General features: G+C 38.3%; 1 protein-coding gene across 10 annotated transcripts in view; it reads right to left on the bottom strand.

Annotated features, from left to right (window-relative positions):
• The window catches only part of CADPS2 (calcium dependent secretion activator 2), a 387,552-nt gene that overhangs the window by 228,863 nt on the left and 130,870 nt on the right, over positions 1 to 27,819 (bottom strand). For all 10 annotated transcript variants that reach the window (XM_039328305.1, XM_039328306.1, XM_039328308.1 and 7 more), the window contains 2 exons: positions 18,039 to 18,160; positions 1,113 to 1,224 (listed from right to left, as the gene is read on the bottom strand). In XM_039328305.1, coding sequence (XP_039184239.1) covers positions 1,113 to 1,224; positions 18,039 to 18,160 — 234 coding nt within the window. The remainder of the gene's footprint in view (positions 1 to 1,112; positions 1,225 to 18,038; positions 18,161 to 27,819) is intronic.

Genomic DNA, 27,819 nt, shown 5'->3' with positions numbered 1-27,819 from the left:
TTTAAATGGGCTAGAAAGATATTTTTCAGCACTATTATAAATTTGAATTGTTATTGAATGAATGGTTGGTAAGCAAGGAATACCTGGATTTTATTTTAATAATTTCATACATCATGTTTTTAAAGTTACTGTTTTATCTCAAATGAGCTGTAAAGTATCCAGATATTCTAAGTGGAGGCTTAATTAAAATTCAGTTATGACTAGTCCTCATTTAGCAAATGACTCATTTAGTGACTGTTTGCAGTTACACAACGATGAAAATGTAACCTTACAACCAATCCTTGTATTTCTAACTTTATAGGTCTGTAAAACAAAGAGCTGAATTAAGATCATAAACACAGTCAGGGTTTCATTTAGCAACCCCTTCACTTAATGACCAAGTTGCTGGTCCCAATTGTGGTCATTAAATAAGGACAATCTAACCAGATGCAGTGGCATTTTGGAAAAGACAAAAAGATAATTCATCCCATGTGATCCAAAGCAAATGGGGCTTTGATCAAACTGCCACAGCCACCATTTTTTTTATCAGCTTCCCCTCACCAATATATTACTGAACAGATACTGAGCATATAATAACTGGAATTTATTACAACCTAAGGTATAACCTTTATTAACCTTTCCAGGCTTCTTCTCCTGATGTTTTGGTCATACAACTCCCCAATTCTCAGAAAGTATCATTTTGGCTAGAAATTCTGGGAATTACTATTCTAACATATCTGGAGAAGGCTAGCTAGCTTATTTCTTATTTTTCAGACCCTCACTGGCAAAAAAATGAATAAAGCAAAAAGCACAGTTCAAAATCAGTTGTTATTATCTACCTTAATAGGTATGACATTACTTTTTACATCGAAAGTACCAGGTTCACCATTTCAGAGATAAAGTAAATATCAATTATTAACAAATTCTATTTTACATTTATGAATTGCATAGGCCAAACATCTTGCCATTCGCCATACATTCTGGTTACAGTTCATTAATAATTTGTTATCTATAAATTGGGTTTTTACTGCAAGTCTGAAACTAATACATATTTATGGGTTTCACAAAGAAGCTTATAGCAGTTACCCTCTTACTCAATATTTTATACTAGTAAAAAAAATGTTAACACTCACCCTTCCTAGCTCTTTATCTTCAAGTGCCAGGACACCTGTGCTTTCTGTAAAAAGTTTCACTTTGACGACAGGCCGAGGATGGGTTGTGGTAAAATCCCCTTGAGTTCCCCATCTGTAAGAACAACAAAATTGTGACATTCATAACCCAAGCCCATTAAAAGTAAGTGGTGCTCTGGATTTCAATAAATAAATGCAGGATTCACCTCTCTACAGACTTATTGAATAGAAATGTACATCTGAACATTAAGTTTTGAGAGTGGCAGAGATTTAAGGATTTTTCAGACATTAGTTTTGCAATTAAAAACCATTCAATGTGGCAGATGGCATGATGAAAGATTAATTATATGCTGTGAGTATACAACAAAAAGTGGATAGATTTGTGTAAATTATTTGGGATAAATCTGAATTTTTCCCATTAGAATATACTAAAGATACGAACACTAGTCATATTAACCGTGTTTTTTTCAATTATTGTGCAACTGTAGCACAATGGTGTAATGCCTAATCCAGTGAGGATGAACCTATGACAGGGGTCCCCAATCCTCAGACTGCGTACTGGCACTGGGCAGCAGTATGCCAGAAACCAGGTCGTGCAAACAAGTGAAGCCCCATCCACAGGATGCAGGCAGCATGTGAAACCACATCCTCTCCAGTCCATGGAAAAACCTCTCTCCACAGAACTGGTCCCTGGTGCCCCAAAGGTTGGGGGCCACTGACCCTGCCATTTTTGCTGACATGCAAGCCCTCTAAAGCCTCTGAAAATCGAGCAAGCATTTCCACATGATTTTCAGATGCTACACAAGCCCAGTGAGAGTAGGTCCCAGTCACATGAAAAGGCCCTCCTTTTGCAGGACTTCTGAGACCTCCAAAAAAACCCACAAAAGAACATGTTATCCCGCTCTTTTGGGACAGTGCAAGGCTAAGTTACAGCATTCTCTCAATCAGCTTTTCAACAGCTACAACCTGAAAATAGATTTTTCATTAATAGCATTTTAGCAGCTACAGCCTAAAAATAGTTTTCTTTTTAAAGGCTTGTTTTGATGGAGCCCAGTTGCAGTCATTGCTGAGCTTTCCTGTTTTGCTTGTCTTGGAAAACAAAGAAGAATCTTCCACAGAACAATTGTCATCTGGTGGGAGCTAGAAGCATGTCTTTTCCATGGCAGTCCCTGCTCTATGGCACACTCTGGCCCCTGAAGTTCAGCAGGCCTCCATCCTCCTGGCCTTCTGTAAAGCTTTGAAGACCAGTCTTTCCCCTCAAGTCCTGGGAACAGATGATTGCATATTAGAAATCTGACTTGGTGCCAAGTCTTTGTTTTAATGTTTTAATCTGTTTAGTTTTATAGTTTTAATAAAAAATAAACGAGTATGTAACCATTTTTTTATAAACCTTGCCAGGAAAAACTTCAGGGACTTATCTAGGCAGTCTCCAAGAATTGGACATGATTGAACAGGGGAAAAAAATAACCTTTGCATTGCCAAACTAGACATCATCTGAAACATGTTGCTGATACTATCCTGCACTTTATTGCTACCTCCTAGTAATGCAGATCTGCAACTTGACAACAAAGGTTTCTTTCACCATGGAATTTCATGACTGTCCAATGTATGCTTTAGGAAAATGCTGAAGAAAAAAAATATATAAGGAGAATATGATGATACAAAGTTGTTGTTGTTGTTGTTTCATGTCAGTGTTGATTTTGCTGACTGACTGGACAAGTCGCTGCAATTTTCTTGGCAAGATTACACAAATGGTTTGCTATTGCCTCCTTCCAAGGGTTGAGAGATAGTGACTGGCCCAAGGTGACCAAGCTGGGGTAGAACTCACAAACTCACAATCTTAACTACTTGCACCAAATAAGAAATAACTGCTATAACTAACACTGACAACAAATTACTTTAAGATAAGACAAAGCTCTATGTACATATTTTGTATGTAAATACTATGGCTACAGCTCTGTTTTCCATTATTTGCTAACCCCCCCTTAAAGATAGTAATCAGCAAATGGCATCAACTTTATTTGACTCATGGTGGAGTCATCTGAATAGCAAATTTCTTCTCTAACTAGACTGGCCACCATGATGCAGAATTAAGTCTATTTTGCATTAGCATATACATTGTTTTCTTATGTATATAGCTTGTCTGCAACTGTTTGCTGAAAGCATTTATGCATTTTTCAAGTTACTAGTTTTGATTTCTCCCCAAAAGCATTTAACCATCTGCGAACTATCATAATACGAATTTATTCTGTTGCAAGGGTTGGATGCTTTAGCGACAAAATACTGCCAACTCTTACACAAGGATGAAGCAATTACAGCATGTCAATCACTGCAGAGTTAATTCTAATAGAGTTCTGAGATGATGCTGAGAAAAAAGACAGGTAATGCAGGAAAAAGGAAAATATAGTGGAGAAGGGAAAAAAAGCTTATTTAGGATGATATTCTGAAAGAGACAGGGTATTTTGAAAGAGATAGGGCGGATATATAAACATAAAACAGTGAATTCTTAATATAATAGATGGATGTAGAAATTGAAATGGCATCTAACTTAATGAAGTTAGACTATTTTTGTGACTCTTATCACCAAAAGATTACTGTTTTGAAATAAGTCCAACACCATCAGCTTTTCTTCAATACATTTTGTTAAATAGTTAAATTCTGTGATGCAAATGCTTACAGCTTAATGCCAAGTTATATTGGAAACAGATATTCTCTTGGCTTCTATTTACTATAAGGATTGTTAAGGCTACTTTCTATTTCTTCTGCTTCATTGTGGTACACTTAAAATGTGTGTGTGTGTGTGTGTGTGTGTGTGTGTGTGTGTGTGTGTATGCAGTATATCCCTTGTGGTGTTTTTAGCTACACTGATCAGTAGGAGACACTATGTGACCAGTTTGATTATACTAAGGCTCAACAGATATGAGTAGTAGTTGTTATTCTTTGGGGTATAATATCCATTATATTGGTGTATAACATCTATGGGGAAGACCATCAGGCAATTCATTTTGATGTCCAAATAGGACAAAACCAATCATATGGTGTTTCCTGGAGGTCCATGTAACAGAAAATACCACATAGGTTATCTGCTATGTAAAAATAGGGAATCCCTGTTCATTAGATCAGAGGTTTCCAACCTGTGGGCTGCGGCCCACTACCAGGCCATGGGCTGTTGGCCACTGGGTGGCCTGAGTGGCTGGCCAGTGCACGTGTGTATGTGTGTACGCACCCCCATTCGTGCTAGCATTGCAGTGTTGCGCGGGCACTAGCGATACCATGAGCATTGTACAGGCACTATCTATTGTCACCATGAGCCCATCCCCCACTCATGAAAGCATTACAGTGGCACGTTGGTGCTATCATCACTGTAAGCGCACACTTCCCCCACTCACACTAGCATCGCCCAAGCATTGTGAGGGCGCTCATGGCCCCATTTGCATTGCGTACACAATCGTGGCCCCATTTGTGTGTGTGCTTGCAGTCCCATTCGCACACGCATGCATGCACACATAAATGCGTTTCCATACGCCTGCACCAGGCCGCCAACCAAGAAAGGTTGGGGACCCCTGCACTAGACTGAGACTGGAAGTCATGTAAAACTTTATATATGGGAACATGACATAATGATATCTGTACTTCTCTGCTCTGAGATTTCAAGGGAAGGGAAACTGTATACACAATTCTGACACTTGCTATATAAACCTTCCTGCAATGACTAAGCATCTGGACCTGGATACCTCTTAAACTAATGCAATGTATATAATCAAATGTATATTGTCTACTGAAATGAAAAGGCCCATGAGTTCAATTCCTGTTAGAGGGTTTGAATCTCACAGAGTAACAAGCTACCTATAGTATGTAAGTATACAACATTTTGGTGACATAAGGATTACATTAAACAAAGGACAAACATTAGATCACAAGGAGAATGGACATTATGAGATGGGATAGTTCATAGCACACTTCTACCTGAATGTGAACCCAAAATTCAACAGTAGAATTAGGAAGGACTCTAAGATGTGTGTCATAAAATAGAATACTGAGTTGAAGATGCTCATCCTGTGTGTGTTAAATGAAAGAGTTTTGGCTTGAAGTAAAAGAAAAAGCATCATATGCGTTATAATATAGATCAGTGATGGTGAACCTTTTAGAGACCGAGTGCCTATAAAACCTGGCCCTGCCCCCACTCCACCCCTCCGCTCTGCTCTGCCCCCACCCCATCCCCCACCCTGCCTGCCCGCAGGGCCACTCACCACCTCCAGGGCCCGCGGCAGATCGCCCAGGCAGCCCAGCAGCGCCATGGTGGCCATGCCCTCTGCCCACATCAACTGTGCACGATGGAGCATGAGGGCAGAGTCTTGTTCACACTGCCTGGCTGCCATGTCCTTGGCTGCGCCGCTCCACGTGGGCCACGCTCAGGGGTGACTCTCCTCCAGGGGGGGCTGCTGGTGAGGAGGAGGTCACGGGGAGGCAAGACTGAGGCAATGGCATGTGTGCCCACAGAGAGGGCTCCGAGTGCTGCCTCTGGCACCTGTGCCACCACTGATATAGGTACTAGGAACATTCTCTCTCTCTCTCATATATATCAGTGTCTGTGTCTGTCTGTCTGTCTCTCTGTGTGTATTCACATACACACAAACACATGTACACACACACACATATATACACAAATAAAACTGCTACACATATGTTCAGATAAGTAATGCACACAACAATTTAATATTTCAAATGTTATTTACTTATATTCTCCACAATAATACAAATCTAATAGCTGCAGTGTTTATTGTAGTAATTTTATTTTAGTGACATCTGCAAACACTGTGTTGATCAGGATAACTTAATTTAGCAAAGACTGAAAAAAAAATCCAAACCACTAAGACCAGTGTTAAGTAAAATTTTCTAGCTTTTTCATAGTACTATGGGATTTATATTGGATTAGGAATCCAAAATGTTATTTTTATACAGAATGAAACAAGGAAAGGAAAAAGCAAGGTGAACTGAGAAAGATAACTGTAAAAGTAACATGTAGGTATATCCTTATCTGCCCAGATACTGAAGGTGACATTCCAGTACACTAGAACTGAGAACGTCTCTCAAGGCTAGAGATAGGTGCACAGGTAGTCATCGAGTTATGGCCAGTCACTTAGTGATCATCTGAAGCTACAATGGTTCTCCTTGGGAATATTTATGTCCTGGTGTTAAATTTTCAACGGGTCACCTGCTATTTGCAGCATCCTGCAATCAAATGACTGCTTTTTATGACGGCATTTACTTCCAGTTTTTGGCAAAACCATGGGTTTGCTTAAAGACCGTGCCATTCACCTAGCAACCACAGCATACTGTATGCTTAATGATGGAAAAAAGATTATAAAATAAGGTCGGTCATATGAATGATCCAATTTATGATCATCACAAGTTACGACCATTATGGATAGGTTTCATTATGGTCATAACGTGAGGACTATCTGTAGAGAAATAGTGATAAAGCTTTGAAGATGTCAGCCCTTTAAGAATAGAACAGGTCAGGAAATAGACATTAGAAGTCTTATTTTATTGATATACTGTAGGTTATAACAGAATCTTGATAGCCTGAGAGCATTTCTTTTTCTCTCCCTCTTAAACTGTTGTTGTTAATTGCGAAGTCGTGTCCGACCCGTCACGACCCCATGGACAATGTTCCTCCAGGTCTTCCTGTCCTCTACCATCTTCTGGAGTCCATTTAAGTTCACACCTACTGCTTCAGTGACTCCATCCAGCCATCTCATTCTCTGTCGCCCCCTTCTTCTATTGCCCTCAATCTTTCCCAGCATTAGGCTCTTCTCCAGTGAATCCTTCCTTCTCATTAGGTGGCCAAAGTACTTGAGTTTCAACTTCAGGATCTGGCCTTCTAAAGAGCAGTCGGGGTTGATCTCTTCTAGGACTGACCGGTTTGAACGCCTTGCAGTCCAAGGGACTCGCAGGAGTCTTCTCCAGCACCATAGTTCAAAGGCCTCAATTCTTTTGCGCTCAGCCTTTCTTACGGTCCAACTTTCACAGCCATACATTGCAACTGGGAAAACCATGGCCTGGACTATACGCACTTTTGTTGGCAGGGTGATGTCTCTGCTTTTTAGTATGCTGTCTAGATTTGCCATAGCTTTCCTCCCCAGGAGCAAGCGTCTTTTAATTTCTTGGCTGCAGTCCCCATCTGAGGTGATCTTGGAGCCCAGAAAAATAAAATCTGTCACTACCTCCATTTCTTCCCCATCTATTTGCCAGGAATTGAGAGGGCCGGATGCCATGATTTTGGTTTTCTTAATGTTGAGTTTCAAGCCAATTTTTGCACTCTCCTTCTTCACCCGCATCAAGAGGCTCTTTAGTTCCTCTTCACTTTCTGCCATTAGAGTGGTATCATCTGCATATCTTAGGTTGTTGATATTTCTCCCGGCAATTTTAATTCAAACTTTTGATTCATCTAGCCCTGCCTTTCTCATGATGTGCTCTGCATATAAGTTAAATAGGCAGGGCGACAGTATACAGCCTTGCCGGACTCCTTTTCCAATTGTGAACCAATCAGTGGTTCCGTGTTCAGTTCTCACTGTTGCTTCTTGACCCGCATATAGGTTTCTCAAGAGACAAATGAGATGGTCTGGTACTCCCATCTCTTTAAGAACTTGCCACAATTTGTTGTGATCCACACAATCAAAGGCTTTTGCATAGTCAATGAAGCAGAAGTAGATGTTTTTCTGGAACTCCCTAGCTTTCTCCATGATCCAGAGTATGTTGGCAATTTGATCTCTAGTTCCTCTGCCTCTTCGAAATCCTGCCTGTACTTCTGGTAGTTCTCGATCCACATACTGCTGGAGTCTAGCTTGTAGGATTTTAAGCATAACTTTACTAGCATGTGAAATGAGTGCAATGGTGCGATAGTTTGAACATTCTTTGGCATTGCCTTTCTTTGGAATTGGAATGTAAACTGACTTTTCCAATCCTGTGGCCACTGTTGAGTTTTCCAAATTTGCTGGCAAATTGAGTGTAGCACTTTTACTGCATCGTCTTTTAAGATTTTGAATAGCTCAGCTGGAATATGTCACCTCCACTAGCTTTGTTGTTGCTCAGATTTTCTAAGGCCCATTTCACTTCACATTCTAGGATGTCTGGTTCGAGGTCAGTGACCATCTCATTGTGGTTATCTGGGATGTTAAGCTCATTCTTGTATAGTTCTTCTGTGTAGTTTTGCCATCTCTTCTTAATCTCTTCTGCCTCTGTTAGGTCTCTGCCATTTGGTCCTTTATCATGCCCATCTTTGCATGAAATGTTCCCTTCATATCTCCAATTTTCTTGAAGAGATCTCTGGTCCTCCCTATTTTGTTGTTTTCTTCTATTTCTTTGCACTGTTCATTTAAGAAGGTATTCTTATCTCTTCTAGCTATTCTCTGAAATTCTGTATTCAATTGGGTGTATCTTTCTCTTTCTCCTTTGCCTTTCGCTTCCCTTCTTTCCTCAGCTATTTGCAAAGCTTCCTCGGACAGCCATTTTGCTTTCTTGCATTTCTTTTTCTTTGGGATGGTTTTAGTTGCTACCTCTTGTACAATGTTGCGAACTTCCATCCATAGTTCTTCAGGCACTCTGTCTATCAGATCCAGTTCCTTAAATCCCTCTTAAACTAAAGAGAGACAAAGCAGAACCATCTTGAATTCCTTTCTTATACCCTCTGGATTTCCTGGATTAAATTTAAGCCATTTTCCTCATGGTTTCTACATATAGTCTTCAACTTACAGCCCCAACTGAGTCCAAAATTTCTGTTGGTAAGTGAGACAATTATTAAGTGAGTTTTATCCCATTTTACGACCTGTCTTGTCACAGTTGTTAAATGAATCACTGCAGCTGTTAAATTACTAGTATGGTTGTTAAATTAATCTGGCTTCCCCATTGACTTTGCTTGTCAGAAGGTCGCAAAAGGTGGTCACATGACTCTGGGACACTGCAATCGTCATAAATATGAACCAGTTCCCAAGCATCCAAATTTTATCACATGACCACAGGGATGCTGTAATGGTCATGTGAAAAATCGTCATAAATTACTTTTTTCAGAGCTGCTTTGAACGGTCAATATACAAGTGGCTGTAAGAAGAGGACTACCTGTATTTTTTCCAAGGCTATGTCTATATAGTACTCTTCTACAACAGGGGAGAAGGAGGTCTTTATATAGCAAATTATTTGTAGACAATCGTTCAGCAAATCGTTCATTTGACAAAACAAAGGGAAAAAAATCCCAGTATGTACTATATACAGTATGTATATATATGATGAATCAGCATAAAACATAGCCACTTGATATTTGAAGAAAATTATTGTTGTGAGCCAATCTTGAACTCAGATGGAAAGATGACCCATATGTGAAGTTCCCTTTCTGCTTCCCTAATTATGGATATACATTTAGAAAGTCATAGAAATGCTAAATGTTTCCATGTCCCAAATACACACTGTTAAGTTTCCTAACCAAAGTCTGTTGAGTAAAGCAATAAATTATTTATGAATACATTGAGAAAAATTTGGGAAGGGGTGTATTGCAATTAGAAGTATAAATGAATATAGTTTTGCTTTAGATTTCCATTGGAGACAGTTGGTACAATATGCCTTAATAGCGTCTGTTTCACTCTGTGCGCTTTAGAACATTTATTTCTACCAAACTGGCTTTGCATTAATTACAGCATTAAAACTCTACTATTCAGTAAATATTTATCTCCTCCAGCTATGTACACTCTCACAGATTATTCCCCAAAATGGCAAGATTCAGAAAAAAATGATTTGATAAGTAGCTAGCCATAAGTTTCATAACTTATGGAAAATTACAATGTGTATTATTTACAATTTCAACAGCACTCTCCAGATATTAATGAAGTTGGTAATTCATCAAGCAAAAAATATGAAATGCAATTATGTGGACCTCTTATTTGGATAATATAATGCTATTCAACATCACTGTATTATAGAGCAAGTAGACCGATTCTTTATTGCTCCATAGGCAGAATCAAAAGCAAGGATACAACTACAAGGATGGATGTTCAAGAAAGACATTTCTGATTGTGTGAGATATCAGTCAGTGGAATAACTTCCATGAGAAGTCATGAGTTTTTCTTTGCTAGAAACCTTCAAATAGAGGCTAGTTATCTGTCTGCACTTGCATATCAGGAAACAACAGTGAGAGATAACCACTTTACAACTGTTTTTAGACTAAGTCCAGTGTGGCTGAATGGACAGTCACTTTGAATAAATTCTGCAAACAGTGGCAGTTTGGGAGGTTTTCCCTATGGTCTTTACACAGGATTCATGGATTCCATTTATATCTGGTTTCTATATCAACTTATATATATAATAGACAGATTGATCGATAGAGAGACAGGTAGACACACCGACAATAGAGAGACAGGAAGACAGACAAACACACAAATTAATTAACCAGTTAAAAACAGAAATATCTAAATCAACCATCTGGAAAGGGATCCAGCTATGATTGCTTATCCCTTGAACTGATTAAGAATAATGCAGATTGATGGCTGAAATTGTTGGTTCTGCTTTTCACTTGTGATGACAAATCTGCCTAAAATCTAAAATTGGCTGATATGGTATCTATCTTTAGGAAAGGTAGGAATTGTAACTATTGGCCAATCAGTCATTTAAGCATGTTTAGCCAGCTTCACGCCATTCTTTCTGGAAAATTGTAATATTTTAGCAACATAGTGGCAAATAAACAGGTTGACTTTTAGAACCAGATGCTTCAGTTCAGATTATTGCTTGGTCTTGAATATTTGGTGGAAAAATATACAGTACTCATACATTTATGTATTACTAAAACTCTCATTTTGTAACTTTTAACTGGCAAAATGGTGCATTGTAGGGCAACAAATTAGTTAGCCTCAAATAGATTAACTTACAGAATAAGTCCAAACTCTGGGACCCATAACTCCTAACAGAATGAAATTTGGGAATGTTGTGTCTGGGAGGAAAAATAGGGAAGGAGGTGGGGGGGGAGGAACAGGAAGAAAGGAATGGAGGAATGGGGAGGAACACATTCCTCCTCTGCTCCCCTCACATTCCTTCCTTGACCTGCTCAGTATCTCTTGTGCATCCCCGTACACCCCCTGTGCACCTTCCCTGACTCATTCAGTGCCTCATGCTCACTGCCCACCCATCATCTCTGATCCACATCATTCATTGCATGCCTTCCCCGACCCATGTAGCACCTATGTACCTTACCTGACCCGCGTGATATCTCTTATATGCACTCTTCCCAAACTGCATGGCACACCATGTACCATTTCTGCTCCATACTTTTGTGCACTCCTCGCTTCCTCCCCACCTGGCAATTGCCACTTATTCTCTGGTGGTCTTGGATTTGCAATGTTCTACTTGCAACTATTGAGAAGCCAGCAAGAAGTTTAGGGAGGGAGGGAGGGAGGGAGGGAGGGAGGGAGGAAGGAAGGAAGGAAGGAAGGAAGGAAGGAAGGAAATTGAGATTGTTTTAACAAAATCTGGCTTATCACATTTACATTTTTGTTAAAGCTAATTATTTACCCACAGATATTTTTCCACTAATGTTGGCTGAGAACATCTGGAGCCTCTGATAAAGAAATAAATATTTAATTATGGCGTATTGTCTATGAATTTGCTCATTTTGATTTATGAGTAGCCTAGTGCAGTCCTCTGGATATGGACTACCACACCCAACACAGCCCAATATTAAAGTGTGCTGAATTACAGAATCAACAGAGTAATTGATGTAATTTGATGTACTTACTGCACATAATTATTTAAAAAAGCTTTTCTACTATTATACTTCAATATTTTACCTCCAGCTATTTTCCAGGGCATAGTTAAGAAGACTTTTAATATGAATAATTATCCTCTTAGAAAGTTATGCTTAGGTCATATATTTTGTCTATGCTTTACTATACTGTATTTTCTACAGAGACTGTAAGCAATAGCCATAACAATAAGCTGTATGTATGGATGGATGGATCTGTAGCTGGCTGGCAAACCATACTCAATGAGTAGTCCTCAACGGCACTACATCCACATGGAAGAAGTAAGCAGTGGGGTACCACAAGGTTCCATCTTAGGTCCAGTAATCTTCAATATCTTCATCAATGACTTAGATGAGGGAATTGAAGGGGAACTCATCAAATCTGCAGATGACACCAAATTGGCAGGAGTAGCCAACACCCCAGAAGATAAACTCAGGATCCAAAAAGATCCTGACAAACTTGAACAATAGGCCCTATTCAACAAAATAAGTTTTAATGTGGAGAAAGCAAAGCTTTACATTTAGGCAGGAAAAATCAAAGGTTTAAGTACAGATTTGGTGAGACCTGGCTCAAGAACAGCAACTATGAGAGGGATCTTGGAGTCCTAGAGGACGACCACTTAACCATGATCAAGTAGTGTGCAGCCGCCGCCAAAAAAGCTAATACAATCTTGGGTTGTATAAACAGAGGCATAGAATCAAGATCATGTGAGGTATTAGTACTGCTTTATAAAACCCTGGTAAGACCACACCTGGAATACTGCAGACAATTTTGGTCACTCTATCACAAAAAAAGATGTTGAGAATTTGGAAAAAATTCAGAGAAGAGCAATAATATAAATCCTTGTTGGCATTAGAAATGATTGCAAGAGATTTGTGAGACATGATTCCTGTTCAAAATGTCAACTTCTTTTATTAAAGATCATGATATTCTTGGTTTATTAATATCAACAGATTTGCAGCCTCCACTTCTCTGTACCATCTCGAACGCCACCGGAAGCCATCGTCTTAGGCAGTTCTTATGCATGGGCACAATGTGTGAGCAAGGATACCCTCTGTGAATGCCACTTGCCACATTATCAGGATGCCCAGGGAAAGCAAATGAATGTTCTCTATAGATTCCTACAACTACAGAGTTGCAATGCAAGAGCTTGCAAACCTAGACAGAATGTTGACAATCCCTGGATTTGATCTGGCACCTTTTCAAAATTTAATTTGAGAATTAATTTAATTTGAGAATGCTAATGAAACCTTTAATAGTGTCATTAGTCTTCTCTTTAGGAGGGGAGGAATAGAAATGAATGAACATTGAAGTCCAGAGTTTCTTTTCAACCGTTCAGACATCTATTAGGCCAATCTTTCAAAAGATCAGGCAAAGTATGAAAAAGAAAATCATATCTCCTGTCCATATTACCTAGCAGCTTATGGTTCCCCTTGTCAGTTACTTCATATTCAGTCTAAATGGATGAACAAGAGGAGAGAAGGAAATACAACCAAAGTACATTCTTTTTTCTTAAATGATCCAGATCAAGAGAGAGTTCTGCACATTTTTAAAACAAAAATGTTAATGCTTTAATTGTGGCAATAAAAAGTTAATAAAAGGTACTCTGAAATTTTAAATGATACATTGCTGTTAGAACACTGTGGCAAGGATGCTGAAAAAGAATAAAAAATTTTACACCATTTTGCTATGCCAAGGACAGGCAACCTACAGCCATACATGAATCTCAGTATGCCAAGATCATGCTACCAGAATTCAGTGGTAAAATGCCTGATTTTTGCTTCATCTTTGGTGTGTATCTTTTGAATCACTATGGCAAAACGCTCCCATTCCCAGCCTAAAATTTAAAAACTGCTATGTCAATCAAATGCTTTTTGCAATCCCTGTAGAAATGGGACAATACAGCAAGCCCCATCATCCCATAGTTACTTGCCTGTGAGCTACATGACTGATCAACTCTTCCCATATTTCTATCATTCCCCCCTTCCTTTCCCTCTAATAACAGATAGTTCCTGAATTATGGCTGGTTGTTTAGCGACAATTAAGGGTTATGATGGACCCCCCAAAGTTCCAGTGGCCACCCCACAAGTCATGTGATTGCATTTTGGGCACTTGGAAGCGAGATGTTTGCAGCATCCCAGGGTCATTTGACTTATGGTTTCTGGAAAAACTCCCGATGGCACACAATGGTTTGGTTAACTACAGAGGATTCACTTAACAACTGTTACAAAAATGTCATAAAATTGGATCAATCAATGGACGATCCACTTAATGATCAGAATGACTTATGGTGGTAATTCTGGGCTCAGTTACAGTTGTAACCTGATGACTATCTATACTCCCTCTTTTTTATTATACTGTTTTAATTTTCACCAACTTATCTTTTCTTAGTTAATTTTCTCTTGCTCTTCCCTCTCTTTCCCTTTTATTTTTTTAAAACATGGATCATTCATGTGTCTGTCTTTAGCAATTAAGAAACTAAAGCAACAAACCACATCTGTAAACACTGCAGATGACTCCTGTTGCTACTACTCTTACATGTAGGATCTGGACATTCATACAAACCACAGTTTGAGATTCTTTCTCTTCTATTCACTATACATTCACAATTAGTTTCTCATTCCTTGAGACGGGATATTACTCTTTAAGGCAGTGGTGGTGAACATATGGCACGTGTGCCAGAGGCGGCAATCAGAGGCCTCTCAGTGGGCATGTGCACCATGCCCTGGAGATGGCAACTGTCCCTCTTCAACCAGCTGCCTGCTAACTCGCCAAGGTCCTACGTGGCCGGATGCCTCCCGGCATGGCTGATTTCCCTCCCCCCCCATCCTGTCCCTGCTGGCCTTGCATTCTCTCCTTTTCTCGGGCACGATCCACTGCATCGCCTCCTCAGCTGTCGGCTGGCCATCCATTTCAGAGGCGGCTTCTTTGAACTGCTGGCAGCAGGCTGCGGAGCCCCAGAGTGCACCAGTGGACCAGCAGGCTGTGGCTGCTGATGGACACTGTCAGCCCCCATGCACTCTGTCTTCTGTATGAGGGGGCCAGTGGCATCAGGCAGCAGCCACCCCAGCCCTTGCCTTGCCACATGGCAATGGCACCCCCTCTCTGCCTCGCCTCACCCTGCAGGACGAGCCTCCTGCCTACTGCCCCACCTGCCAGAGACCCCCTGGATCTCCCCCAACCTTGCCCAACCCCCATAGGCATCCCTCCCCACGAGCAACATTGAGGTGACCATGCCCACCTTGGCCACACCCACCCAATCTGCCATGACCACCACATCCATGTCCACCCAGTGAGCCACGCTCACCTGGCACTTAGTGATAAATAAGTGGGTTTGGGGTTGCATTTGGACACTCGGCCTCTATAAGGTTCGCCATCACTGCTTTAAGGTCTTTGTATGCCTTTAAATGCTTCTTGGGCGAATGCCATTATTCAATACTGAGATGTCTTTAATTGTTCAGTGTATACAATAAAGTTGAAATGTTTTCCACCATTGTACTGTGTACCTTATTGGTTGCTTTTTATTTTAATATTTGTTTTGTTTTGTTTCCGAAAATTGCAGTAGGTTCTGGATGTACTCAACAATTACTAAATTAATAATTACAGTTTTCCTTCCAATGCCCATTTCTTGTTATCTGTTGCATTTGTTTTAAGAAAATCTGTATTTTATGATGATCTATGCCCAAAATAAATCTGTGGTTTATTGTCTTCCTCACTACTGTTTTCCAATTATATTGCACAGATTTTGTTTTTAATTGGCTGTTGGACATATTATTGCCACTCAGTGGGAAAACAAGCAGAAATGCATGAATCTGAGACTTTTTTTGGGGGGGGTCAAAATGGTCTCAGGTTTAATCCTGCATACTTTCTGCACTGTATGCTTATAATACTTCCAAATGGAGTTTTATACTTGTTTAGCAAATGTCAAGTTCATGGTTGGTCCACAAGGAATTTTGTGACTACAATCTTCAAAACAGCACACATTAAAGAGCAGGAGACACTCTTGGTAGTATGTTTTAAAACAGATCTACAAAAGATTCTGAGTGATGTTTTAACAGAAGGGAAAGGCTTTTGAAGAAAGTGTATCACCCCAGAGGCCAATCAAATGAATTAGAAGCACATTTAATTAACTTCTAGTTGTCAGCCTTAGAATGAGATTTCTCTCCTGGAGTCTTTTTGTTTAGTGCATCCTCCCAAAATGAGCTGAAAGAAGATCCAAGAGGAAGCCAACCACAAGTCCCATAATCTTCAACAAAGACTTCACTGAATGAGCTGAATATTATGCAAATTATAACTCACTTATCTGGAGGGTTCCAGGTTGAAGAAAGTTGTCATATAGTGAATTTTATCAGGATTAATTTATGGGACATTAATTTTAAGATATGTGTACAAGTTGAATCTCAGCCAAGCAAAGCATCTCTGACTAAATGTATACATTTATGAAGATCAATCCAGCAGATCCAGCAATATAAAACAACAAAAAAAGAAAAAAATATTACACATGAAAACCACTCATTTCACCTTCATTATATTTTACCACACACGTCGGCTGCTCAAATTTAATTTCTGAAGAGAACACTTCCATATTGAGATACCCCATTTTCATTAAACCTAATCAAAAAGAGTTCAAGGTAAACTAAAAACATGTAGGCATAAAGATAAATAGGCAGACAGACAGGATATTACCAATGAATTTATCGAACGTTATCAAATAGATCAATAATATTATCATCCAGCTAGATGGAAGCACTTAGCTGATCTTGACTAATCTTGAAAAGGTAAACAGGCTTGGCCTTAGTTTGTATTTGGAAGAAAGGCAACCAGGTAATCCCAGCTTGAAGATTAGACTGGGAAATTGACAGAACTGTATGGAAGTAGGCAACACCAAACATCTCGCATATTACATACGTCTATAAAGTCACTGGGGATTGTAAGATTTTACTTATTTTACTCAAGTAAGTAATTTGGGACTATGGCCTATTTAGTAAATGAAGAATAATCACGATGAATTATGATTCATCCACCTTATGATGTTTTTAAAGAATAAAAGTAAAATGTAATTCTAGAAGGAAGGGCTAAACAAGATGTGTTTTGCTGTCTTCGCTGCTATGTAGTCGTACATTGAGTGGAATGAATGAAATAAATAAGGGTACTGATATTATTGGCCTTCACCCTATAATGATGCCTTCCTCTCATTCCCAGTCCATGTGTTACAGAGTCTTAAGTATTTGTCAGCTACAAACATTTTCAAGTAGTATTTTCTCTTCCATTATTCTGACATCATCCAAAGACAGTCCCAGGCTATGTCAGCCATGCAGGGTTTGTGTGTGTGTGTGTCAAAATTATTAAGAGGGTTCTGCAGCAATATGTGACATGGTTCCGAAAGAAAGCAGATTTTCAAAGAATTTTGAGGCTTTTTCCTCTAAAAGAATCTTTTATTATTCTGCATAGCTTCGGCACTAACAAAGTTAAGCCAGAAACTGAATCCTCCCTCCCCCAAGCATCTGTAACAAAGCATAACTCACTCCTTCATTTTACAGTCATCAATCACATTCTCCAATTAATGTGAACCGTGAGGTGCCCCTCCCGTTGCAGCTGAGCTGACCTTGGCCACACTGTGCCCAGACATTGTTATGGTTAACTTGCATACTTTCCCACCCCTTAACCTACTGCTATCTGTCTTAACTCTAGAAATGCTACTCGGCTAAATAAAACAGGTTTGCTTCTTCATATATGGCAAGCAAGAACATACGATGTTAGCAGTCTTGACAATATGATTAAAACCTGCCTCATTGTTCATATGAGCAACAAAGACACATGGACAAAAGAAGCAAGTAATTCTGATAAATAACCATCTTAATTTTATTCATCGTCCTGTAGATACTGATGTTGGGCATGTCTACTTTCCTCTGTTCTCCCATCAAGCCTTTTCTTCAACCCTTCTGCTGTTATCTCCTAGAAGAGATATGGCAACCAGGCCACCAGTCTGTCAGTGATCCATCAGTTTTGCACTGAGTGTCTTGTTACTTTTTGCTAACTTTTACTTCCATAAACATAGCTCCAAATTTACAGCAAATTTTCTCACAAGACTGAAGGGGCCCTCCTTATAAAAAAGGGGGGAAACCCCATTATTTGAAAATCTTACTGTGGTCTTGAAGCTTCAGCTTGGTCTGTTTGAAGTTTCTCTCCTCCTTCTACTTCCATTGTACAGTAAACAATACGGCTCGGAGCTAGAGACTTCAAGCCTTGAACTTCTACTATAACAATCTGCACAAGAAAAAAAACCAGTCAATATGCATTGACATAACAGTTTGAAAGATATACTCAGTTCCCATGAGACAATGTTATCATTGAGTAAAATGTAGGTCTCACTCAGATTTATAAAAATGTAAGCTTATTGCTGCTTTATACAGTCCATTGATCATCTTCATTGCAACTTTGGATTGTCCTTTAAAATACATGTATAGTTTTGCTATTAAACATTGAGGAAGGAAACTGATAAATGTCACAGCCTAATAAGTATGCTCTATATCAGGAGTCTTCAAATTTGGCTCTTTTATGACTTGTGGACTTCAACTCCCAGAATTCCTCAGCCCAGGCACACTGACTGAGGAATTCTGGGAGTTGAAGTCCACAAGTCATAAAAGGGCCAAGTTTGAAGACCCCTGTTCTATATTCATGTGTGCAGACCAACCATTATACTAAGCATCCCACTGAGTTTTAAAAATCCAAAAATCCTATATGTAGCAGCTGTGATAACTTATAGTACATTAGGGTTATATTTGTCCTAACAGTAAATATACTGCAATGTATAATCAAATGCTTATGATATTTTTAGGATGTAAAGGGTATTATCCCCTTTATGGATTACTGCCTTGTCGTGGCGAAGGGGCTTGTGTAACTCAATGAAGCTATAAGCTATGCTGTGCAGGGCCACCCAAGACGGACAGGTCATAGCACAGAGTTCTGACAAAATGTGATCCACTGGAGAAGGAAATGGCAACCCACTCCAGTATCTTTGCCATGAAAACCCCATGGACAATACTAAAAGGCAAAAAGATATGACGCTGGAAGATGAGCCCCTCAGGTCGGAAGGTGTCCAATATGCTACTGGGGAAGAGCAGAGGGCTAGTACTAGTAGCGCCAGAAAGAATGAAGCGACTGGGCCAAAGCCGAAAGGATGCTCAGCTGTGGATATATCTGGTGGTGAAAGGAAAGTCCGATGCTGTAAAGATTTTCTCTCCATAGGAACTTGGAATGTAAGATCCATGAATCAAGGCAAGCTAGACTTAGTCAAAAAAGAGATGACAAGACTGAACATCGACATCTTAGGAATCAGCGAACTAAAATGGACAGGGATGGGTGAATTTAACTCAGATGACCATCAGGTATACTACTGTGGGCAAGAATCCCTCAGAAGAAATGGAGTAGCCTTCATAGTCAATAAAAGAATAGGAAAAACAATACTGGGATACAATCCCCCAAATGACAGAATGATCACAATTCAAATCCAAGGCAAACCATTCAATATCACAATAATCCAAATCTATGCCCCAACCACTGGTGCTGAAGAAGATGAAATTGACCGATTCTATGAAGCCCTATAGCACCTTATAGAATTAACACCAAAAAATGATGTCCTTATCATCATGGGGGATTGGAATGTTAAGGTAGGAAGCCAAACGATAACTGGAATAACAGGCAAGTTTGGCCTTGGAGTACAAAATGAAGCAGGGCACAGGCTGATAGAATTTTGTCAAGAGAATACGATGGTCATAACAAACACTCTTTTCCAACAACCCAAGAGACGGCTCTACACATGGACATCACCAGACGGTCAACATAGAAATCAGATTGACTATGTGCTCTGCAGCCAAAGATGGAGAAGCTCTATACAGTCAGTAAAAACAAGACCAGGAGCTGACTGTGGCTCAGATCATGAGCTTCTCGTTGCAAAATTTAGGCTTAAATTGAAAAAAGTAGGGAAAAGCACTAGGCCACTCAGGTATGAACTAAATCATATTCCTGATGAATATACAGTAGAGGTGACAAATAGATTTAAGGAATTAGATCTGATAGACAGAGTGCCTGAAGAACTATGGATGGAAGTTCGCAACATTGTACAAGATGTAGCAACTAAAACCATCCCAAAGAGAAAGAAATGCAAGAAAGCAAAATGGCTATCTGAGGAAGCTTTGCAAATAGCTGAGGAAAGAAGGGAAGCGAAAGGCAAGGGATAAAGAGAAAGATACACCCAATTGAATGCAGAATTCCAGAGAATAGCTAGAAGAGATAAAAATGCCTTCTTAAATGAACAGTGCAAAGAAATAGAAGAAAACAACAGAATAGGGAGGACCAGAGATCTCTTCAAGAAAATTGGAGATATGAAGGGAAAGTTTCATGCAAAGATGGGCATGATAAAGGACCAAAATGGCAGGGACCTAACAGAGGCAGAAGAGATTAAGAAGAGATGGCAAAACTACACAGAAGAACTATACAAGAATGAGCTTAACGTCCCAGATAACCACAATGAGATGGTCACTGACCTCGAACCAGACATCCTAGAATGTGAAGTGAAATGGGCCTTAGAAAATCTGAGCAACAACAAAGCTAGTGGAGGTGACAGTATTCCAGCTGAGCTATTCAAAATCTTAAAAGACGATGCAGTAAAAGTGCTACACTCAATTTGCCAGCAAATTTGGAAAACTCAACAGTGGCCATAGGATTGGAAAAGGTCAGTTTACATTCCAATTCCAAAGAAAGGCAATGCCAAAGAATGTTCAAACTATCGCACCATTGCACTCATTTCACATGCTAGTAAAGTTATGCTTAAAATCCTACAAGCTAGACTCCAGCAGTATGTGGATCGAGAACTACCAGAAGTACAGGCAGGATTTCGAAGAGGCAGAGGAACTAGAGATCAAATTGCCAACATACGCTGGATCATGGAAAAAGCTAGGGAGTTCCAGAAAAACATCTACTTCTGCTTCATTGACTATGCTAAAGCCTTTGATTGTGTGGATCACAACAAATTGTGGCAAGTTCTTAAAGAGATGGGAGTACCAGACCATCTCATTTGTCTCTTGAGAAACCTATATGCAGGTCAAGAAGCAACAGTGAGAACTGGACATGGAACCACTGATTGGTTCAAAATTGGAAAAGGAGTCCGGCAAGGCTGTATACTGTCGCCCTGCCTATTTAACTTATATGCAGAGCACATCATGAGAAAGGCAGGGCTAGATGAAATCAAAAGTTGGAATTAAGATTGCCAGGAGAAATATCAACAACCTAAGATATGCAGATGATACCACTCTAATGGCAGAAAGTGAAGAGGAACTAAAGAGCCTCCTGATGCGGGTGAAGAAGGAGAGTGCAAAAGTTGGCTTGAAACTCAACATTAAGAAAACCAAAATCATGGCATCCGGCCCTCTCAATTCCTGGCAAATAGATGGGGAAGAAATGGAGGTAGTGACAGATTTTATTTTTCTGGGCTCCAAGATCACCTCAGATGGGGACTGCAGCCAAGAAATTAAAAGACGCTTGCTCCTGGGGAGGAAAGCTATGGCAAATCTAGACAGCATACTAAAAAGCAGAGACATCACCCTGCCAACAAAAGTGCGTATAGTCCAGGCCATGGTTTTCCCAGTTGCAATGTATGGCTGTGAAAGTTGGACCATAAGAAAGGCTGAGCGCCAAAGAATTGAGGCCTTTGAACTATGGTGCTGGAGAAGACTCCTGCGAGTCCCTTGGACTGCAAGGCGTTCAAACCGGTCAGTCCTAGAAGAGATCAACCCCGACTGCTCTTTAGAAGGCCAGATCCTGAAGTTGAAACTCAAATACTTTGGCCACCTAATGAGAAGGAAGGACTCACTGGAGAAGGGCCTAATGCTGGGAAAGATTGAGGGCAATAGAAGAATGGGACGACAGAGAATGAGATGGCTGGATGGAGTCACTGAAGCAGTAGGTGTGAACTTAAATGGACTCCAGAAGATGGTAGAGGACAGGAAGACCTGGAGGAATGTTGTCCATGGGGTCGCGATGGGTCGGACACGACTTCGCAATTAACAACAACAACAACAAAGGGTATTATAACACCTCTGTTCACCAACAGAGTATAAATATGAGAGTGTAATTGTAGATGCTTTTGTGGATCATGACTAGTGGCAACAAAGCTTCAAATGTATGTTTATGTACAAATATTACTGATCAGCAAGTAAGGGACAATGCTGGGACAAATAAACAAATTGTTTAGTTTTGAACCCAAGAAAAACATGAAAAAATTAGCAATATTTCAAGTATATTAGAAACACTGTACCCAGATCTAACCTGATACATAGCAACTGAGCATTAATATAAACTTACTTACTTACCATGATTTGAGCATAGAACTGTGAATTTCACATATTAAAATAACACTCTTCTCAAGTGCAAATCTGAATTTATCCCAGCTGGATGTAACTAGGGGAAACTTAATCTTTGACTGATGGCAGAATGCTGCTACAACTGGTGGTTAAAATTCCAAACAGCATTATTCATATTGCTGGGAAGAATTATGAACACAGTTGAGCTGCCATTCTCATGTCCAACCAGAGATACATAAAATGTTTTCACACCATTAAACCAGGATATTAAAGGCCCTCCATATCAACATCTAATTGCCCAAAGCTTCACTTCTGGGTTGAATGTAGCTAATGGGTATTGAAGAGTTAAACCACATGCTGCCTTAGTAGCTTGCCACTTCAGAGGTTGAAATTGTTGCCTTGAAGACAATAAACTAAAATATGACTGTGAAAGTGACTGTTCCTCAACTCAAATTCTTTAAATGCTAATTAATGTCATTATGCTATTGAGAAACCATTGTTTTCTTGATTATAGAAATATGCATTGTGACCAGGTCAACTTGCAGAAAGATTTTCCTGATTGAAAACAGGCACAGTATCATTTTGGTCTTCTATGGGAGAAAAAGGATAAACCAAACATTTGGGAAGCTTTTTCTCAAGGAAACAAACTTCTTTTATGCGGTTTTTCAAAAACCTTAGTTCACTTAATCATGTAAATTAGCAGTTTCTATACACTTTGAAATTAATTAAGTTAAATTCTTTCTTTCCAAGTATAAAAAGATAAATTGTCCAGAGTGCTTCTAGACCTGCAAGGTCTAGAAATACTCATATTAGTTTTCCACTGCCAAAAAACTATATAACATGCAATACAGGCAGCCAGTTCTAAGCATATTATTTTAAAGTTAATAATTTTCTCTAAAAATATTATCATTTCTACTTGCATTGTGGTACTGGGAATCTAAACTGAAGCACATCTTCAGAAGTTAAGAAGAAAAATAGTTGACTTCCGGTTCCAGATCGCGGCGTCCCTAGTTGTACAAGGAGACTAGTCTCCTCGTTGGCTAGTTTTCCCTCCGCCAGTAGACCCTTATGCAGGTCAAAAGTTGCCCTGGAGGGTGCAACTTCTGTCGACAAGACTTTGCTCGGCTGCAGAGGAGCAGTGGCTCCTCCAGCTGTCCGAGCTATCTCTGAGGGCCAACGGAGAAGGAAGATCGGCCAGTAAAATGGCCCATCACCCAGCTGCTCCAAACTGCAAGTCAAAGAACATTTAAGCATTGAGAACCACCGTGGTGAATCCGGGTGAGACTTTTTTTTGGCTCCTCTCTTTACTCTCTTTTGCTTCTTTTTTGCCTGTAAGAGTTTTGTTGGAACTATTTCCCTGTTTTGAAAAAGCAGCTTCTATATGTTTAGGAAGAAAGGTGTTGAACAAAGGAATAGAATAAAATTTTAGAGACTATATTTTATTTTCATCTGTTCTTGGGGTACAGAAAAAACTTTTTAAAGAGCTGTACTATTACTTTATGTTTGAAGATTATTTCTTTTTTCACATCATATTTTAAAAGATAGAAAAAAGGGGGGAAATGGTGTATGGAAAATATTTTTTTAATCTATTAAGGACATCTACTGGCGAAAACCTAATATTGCAATCTCTGGTTATTCTTTGGAGATGGAATAGACCTGACCTTCAAATTTTTTCAAGAGAAAAGAAAAACTGATGTAGCAGTGGGAATTGTGGGGGTGGATACTGCACAACTTTTACTAAATACAGCCTCCACAAAAAATGAAAAAAAAAGACTCTCTTCAATTACTATCAATATGGAGAAAACTCAGTTATAATTAAACTTTATGAAGCTACTGCAGAAATATGTGCTACAATAAAAGAATTTACTACAGAATTAAGAACTGGAAGTTCCACTTCAAACCTTCAAACTGATCTCCAGACTATATCTGAACATTCTACAAATCAGAACTTACTAGAAGAGGAAACAAATGAGATAAAAGAGACTTTACCTTATAAACATGTCATTTATAGTTTTGAGAATCAGAAGAACCAAAGATTAAGACTTGAAACTTTAAAGCAACGAAGCTTTAAGGATGAGAGAAACAGAGGCCTAATACAGAGGATGGGATTCCTATAGCTTCAAAGGGCACTGCAAGCAATAAAGAGGGATCTATCGGTTGAAAGGGAAGTTTGGTTATGGAAACCTTCCTGGCATAGAAAAAAAGGCCAGAATAAGACTGAAAAGAGAAATTTAAAATGATGTGTAATGGATTAAAAGGCACTGTTGATTTATGGATTGTTTTAAGAATTAAGATTCAGACTTAAAAATAAGGGGAGAAAATAGGGGGGTGATTATTAGAACAGATATCTTAAAATAGATTAAGAAAATAATTGGTGGAATAATAGGTTTATTTTGATGAAAATTATTATGTACTGGAATGGGAAAAATGGTGGTTTTTTTAGATCTGGATTGTTTCAATAATCAATTGAATGTTTTAAATTAGTGGATGATGTTTTGTATGATAATATAGATGTGGTAAGGCATGATAATCAATTGGATGAAATTTGAAATTTGCTTAACAAACTGAAATGATTTAAAGCTTAATATTATTTTGTCACTTTAATTATATAATGGATTAAAGGTAATCTAGAAAATTAAGAATGTATTTTTTAGAATGATAGGTTTATTTGTATGAAAATTATTATGTAATAGAATGAAGAAAATTGAAGAGATGTTTTAGATTTGGATTGAATTAATAATTAATTGAGTTAATTTAATAAGATGATGTGTTTGATGACATAGATGTTAGTAGTTATGCTAATTTACTGGATGTAATTTGAAGTCTGTCTAATGGATTTAAATGATTTAAGGTCTGACATTATTCTGTCAGCTTAAAGAGATTGATTAATTGATGGATTAGATATGTATAGGATAGATCAATATTTTATTTTAAATAGGGGATATTAGTGGAAGAAGAAATAAATAAGATGTATGTTAAAATTAAGGAACTAGAATATATTTGGTTCCTTAATTTTAACATACATCTTATTTATTTCTTCAGGGATACCTGAATTGATAATGTTTTTATTTAAAGTTAATTTGATTACAGTATTTTAAATTCATAAAGCTTTAAAACAGATTCAGGTTGAATAAATTTAAGCTAGAATTGTATTATTTTAAAAATACTATGCTATTTGAGGAGAAAAGTTTGATGTATTGATTGTAATATGTATATATGTTTTGTTTTTGGATGTTTGATTACCCCACCACCATAGTGTGTCCTGAGTACTTTGTCTTAAGAATTAAAAAAACCCAATAAAATTTGTTTTTTAAAAAAAGAAGAAAAATAGTTCAACAGATAATATTTTGGAGAACACTGACTTAAAATGACTCAGTTGAACAAATAGACATATAATGATATTTTTTAAAACAACTGTGGCTTTCTCGTTTATAACAAATCTGCATGCCTATTCAACCTTTTTTTCTTTTTTTAAAAGATAATCCTATGATAAAGATATATATCTCTATTGAGCTATAGAACACACACACACACACACATACACACACACACACACACACACACACACAAAGCATGCATGCAAACCTACATACATACAAATTCTATATGCTCTCTCAAGTCTAACCAGTTAGGAGGCAAACACATAAAAAAGAGAGACCCGTTCCCTGGTAACTTTTCAGCCAATTTGATTCCAAGTAATTCACCTTGTCACACTGCTAGGTTGTGAAGCCATTGCCCTTACAGTGATGCCACTGTCTGCCCAAGAAATACGGTGTTGTCTTCCTTATGAAACATTCCAGACTGAATTCCATTCTTGATTGAACATCACTTTTAATGTCTGTAGCTCAGTTAGCTTCCAACACCATTTTCTTTGATTCACAAATAGATTGTGAGTCTATTTCAGATTTATGAACTGTAAAACACTTCATTTTTGCAGCATAATATAGAAGTACTTAAGAAAAGGGCATGTGAATTTGGCCCACAAGATCTGTTTACTCAAACTGCCGATAGAGTGACAAAGGAAGCAATCACTTTATAGAACTAAGTCCCATTACTATAATATAATCTTTGTTCCTCTTAAAAAACAACAATTCCTGACAGAGTGGGAGCTAGTAGCCTCCCCTTAGCTTTCAGCAGTACTGCAGTGATTTTATGCTCTTGAAAAGTGTACTGGAGGTGATAAGGTGAAAAAAAAAAAGAAATATTTACGGAACTTTTTCTCATTTTAATGGAAGAATGCAACTTTGGACTTGTATTATTGTCCTTGAATAATAAGCAAAGCACAATGAAGATACTATAATTGTATAACAAACACACATATGTAATAAATACTTCAGTAAAAATATCAAGAATTCAGATCAGGGAATAGGAAAAGACTAAACAGTTAGGACATGGTAAATATTTCAGACTTCTAGGGCAGGTATTTAAGCTTTTTTTAAGGGGTGCATGTGAAGAAATAAGAAATCATATGTCCCTGTTAAAGAAAGATTACCATTAAAGCAAGAATCTAGAGATCTTAGACTTTAAACTGAAATACAAATCCAGAGAAGGTAGTTTTACTACCCAGAGTAATACTGGTCTTCAGAAGCATTTGCAGCATTCAGAAGTGCATTGTTAAGACAGGAGTAATTTTCTTTTCTTTTCCTCTGAATTTTAAATTCAAGAGATGTGTGAGAGTTGCCATATTTATCAGAGGAAACAAGAAATCGTCACAATAATAAACAAAATTATGCATCCCTGCACAATAGAAAGACAGGATTTAGTTTTGTTTTCATGCTAATGTACTAATTATTATATCCACCCAGATACTCTAGTGGCAATCTGAAGGGTTGTTATTTCTGAATAGGTCCTAAGATAATAGATAATAAAAATAAGTGAAACAATTTAAACAAAATTCAACATCTAATTCAACAATTCTCATCACATTTCTCTTGTGTTAAGATAATTACTGTGCCTTAGAAAAGGTTAACATGACTTCAACATAAAGGATGATCTATTCAAATGAGATCAACCTGACATTAAGGACACTAAGTTTGCATAGTTCCCTTTCTAATCACTTTCGGAAATTGCTTTTAAACTCTTTTTCAGCTATTAGGGACCTTTGGATATGTTACAACATCAGGTGAATTTCTTTCAAATGCTCAGCAAAGAAAATTGTTGTTACAAGAACTGAAAATTTTTGAAGGAAATAAACAACAAGGGAGTGATTAAAACTTTGATTTTAGAAAGTTACAAGCAGACTAAGAGTCCAGATAAATTTGAAATAAGATTTTAGAATTAATTATATATAATTCTTCCCATTCAAAAATACTTTTCCTTTGATTTTTTTTTAAATAAGACAAGACTTTAAAAATTGGACAATAAAAAAAAACTAGAGGACTGAAAATGAAATGAAAAGAAATCAGGTTTTAGGACATTATTTGAAGGAATTAAAGATCATGATAGTTAAAAGTAAAAAGAAAGAATATAAAACTGATTGATTTGAACAAAGTTAAAATAGACATATTGTTGTCTCTGGTAATCCTTAATGGAGTTTTGCTGACATCAGGACTGAAATGATAAAGG

This window comes from Crotalus tigris, unplaced genomic scaffold (assembly GCF_016545835.1).
Source record: "Crotalus tigris isolate CLP2741 ecotype Arizona unplaced genomic scaffold, ASM1654583v1 scf7180000024375.2447938, whole genome shotgun sequence".
Classification (NCBI taxonomy): Eukaryota; Metazoa; Chordata; class Lepidosauria; order Squamata; family Viperidae; genus Crotalus; species Crotalus tigris.
This window is presented reverse-complemented; position numbering and strand designations above follow the sequence as displayed.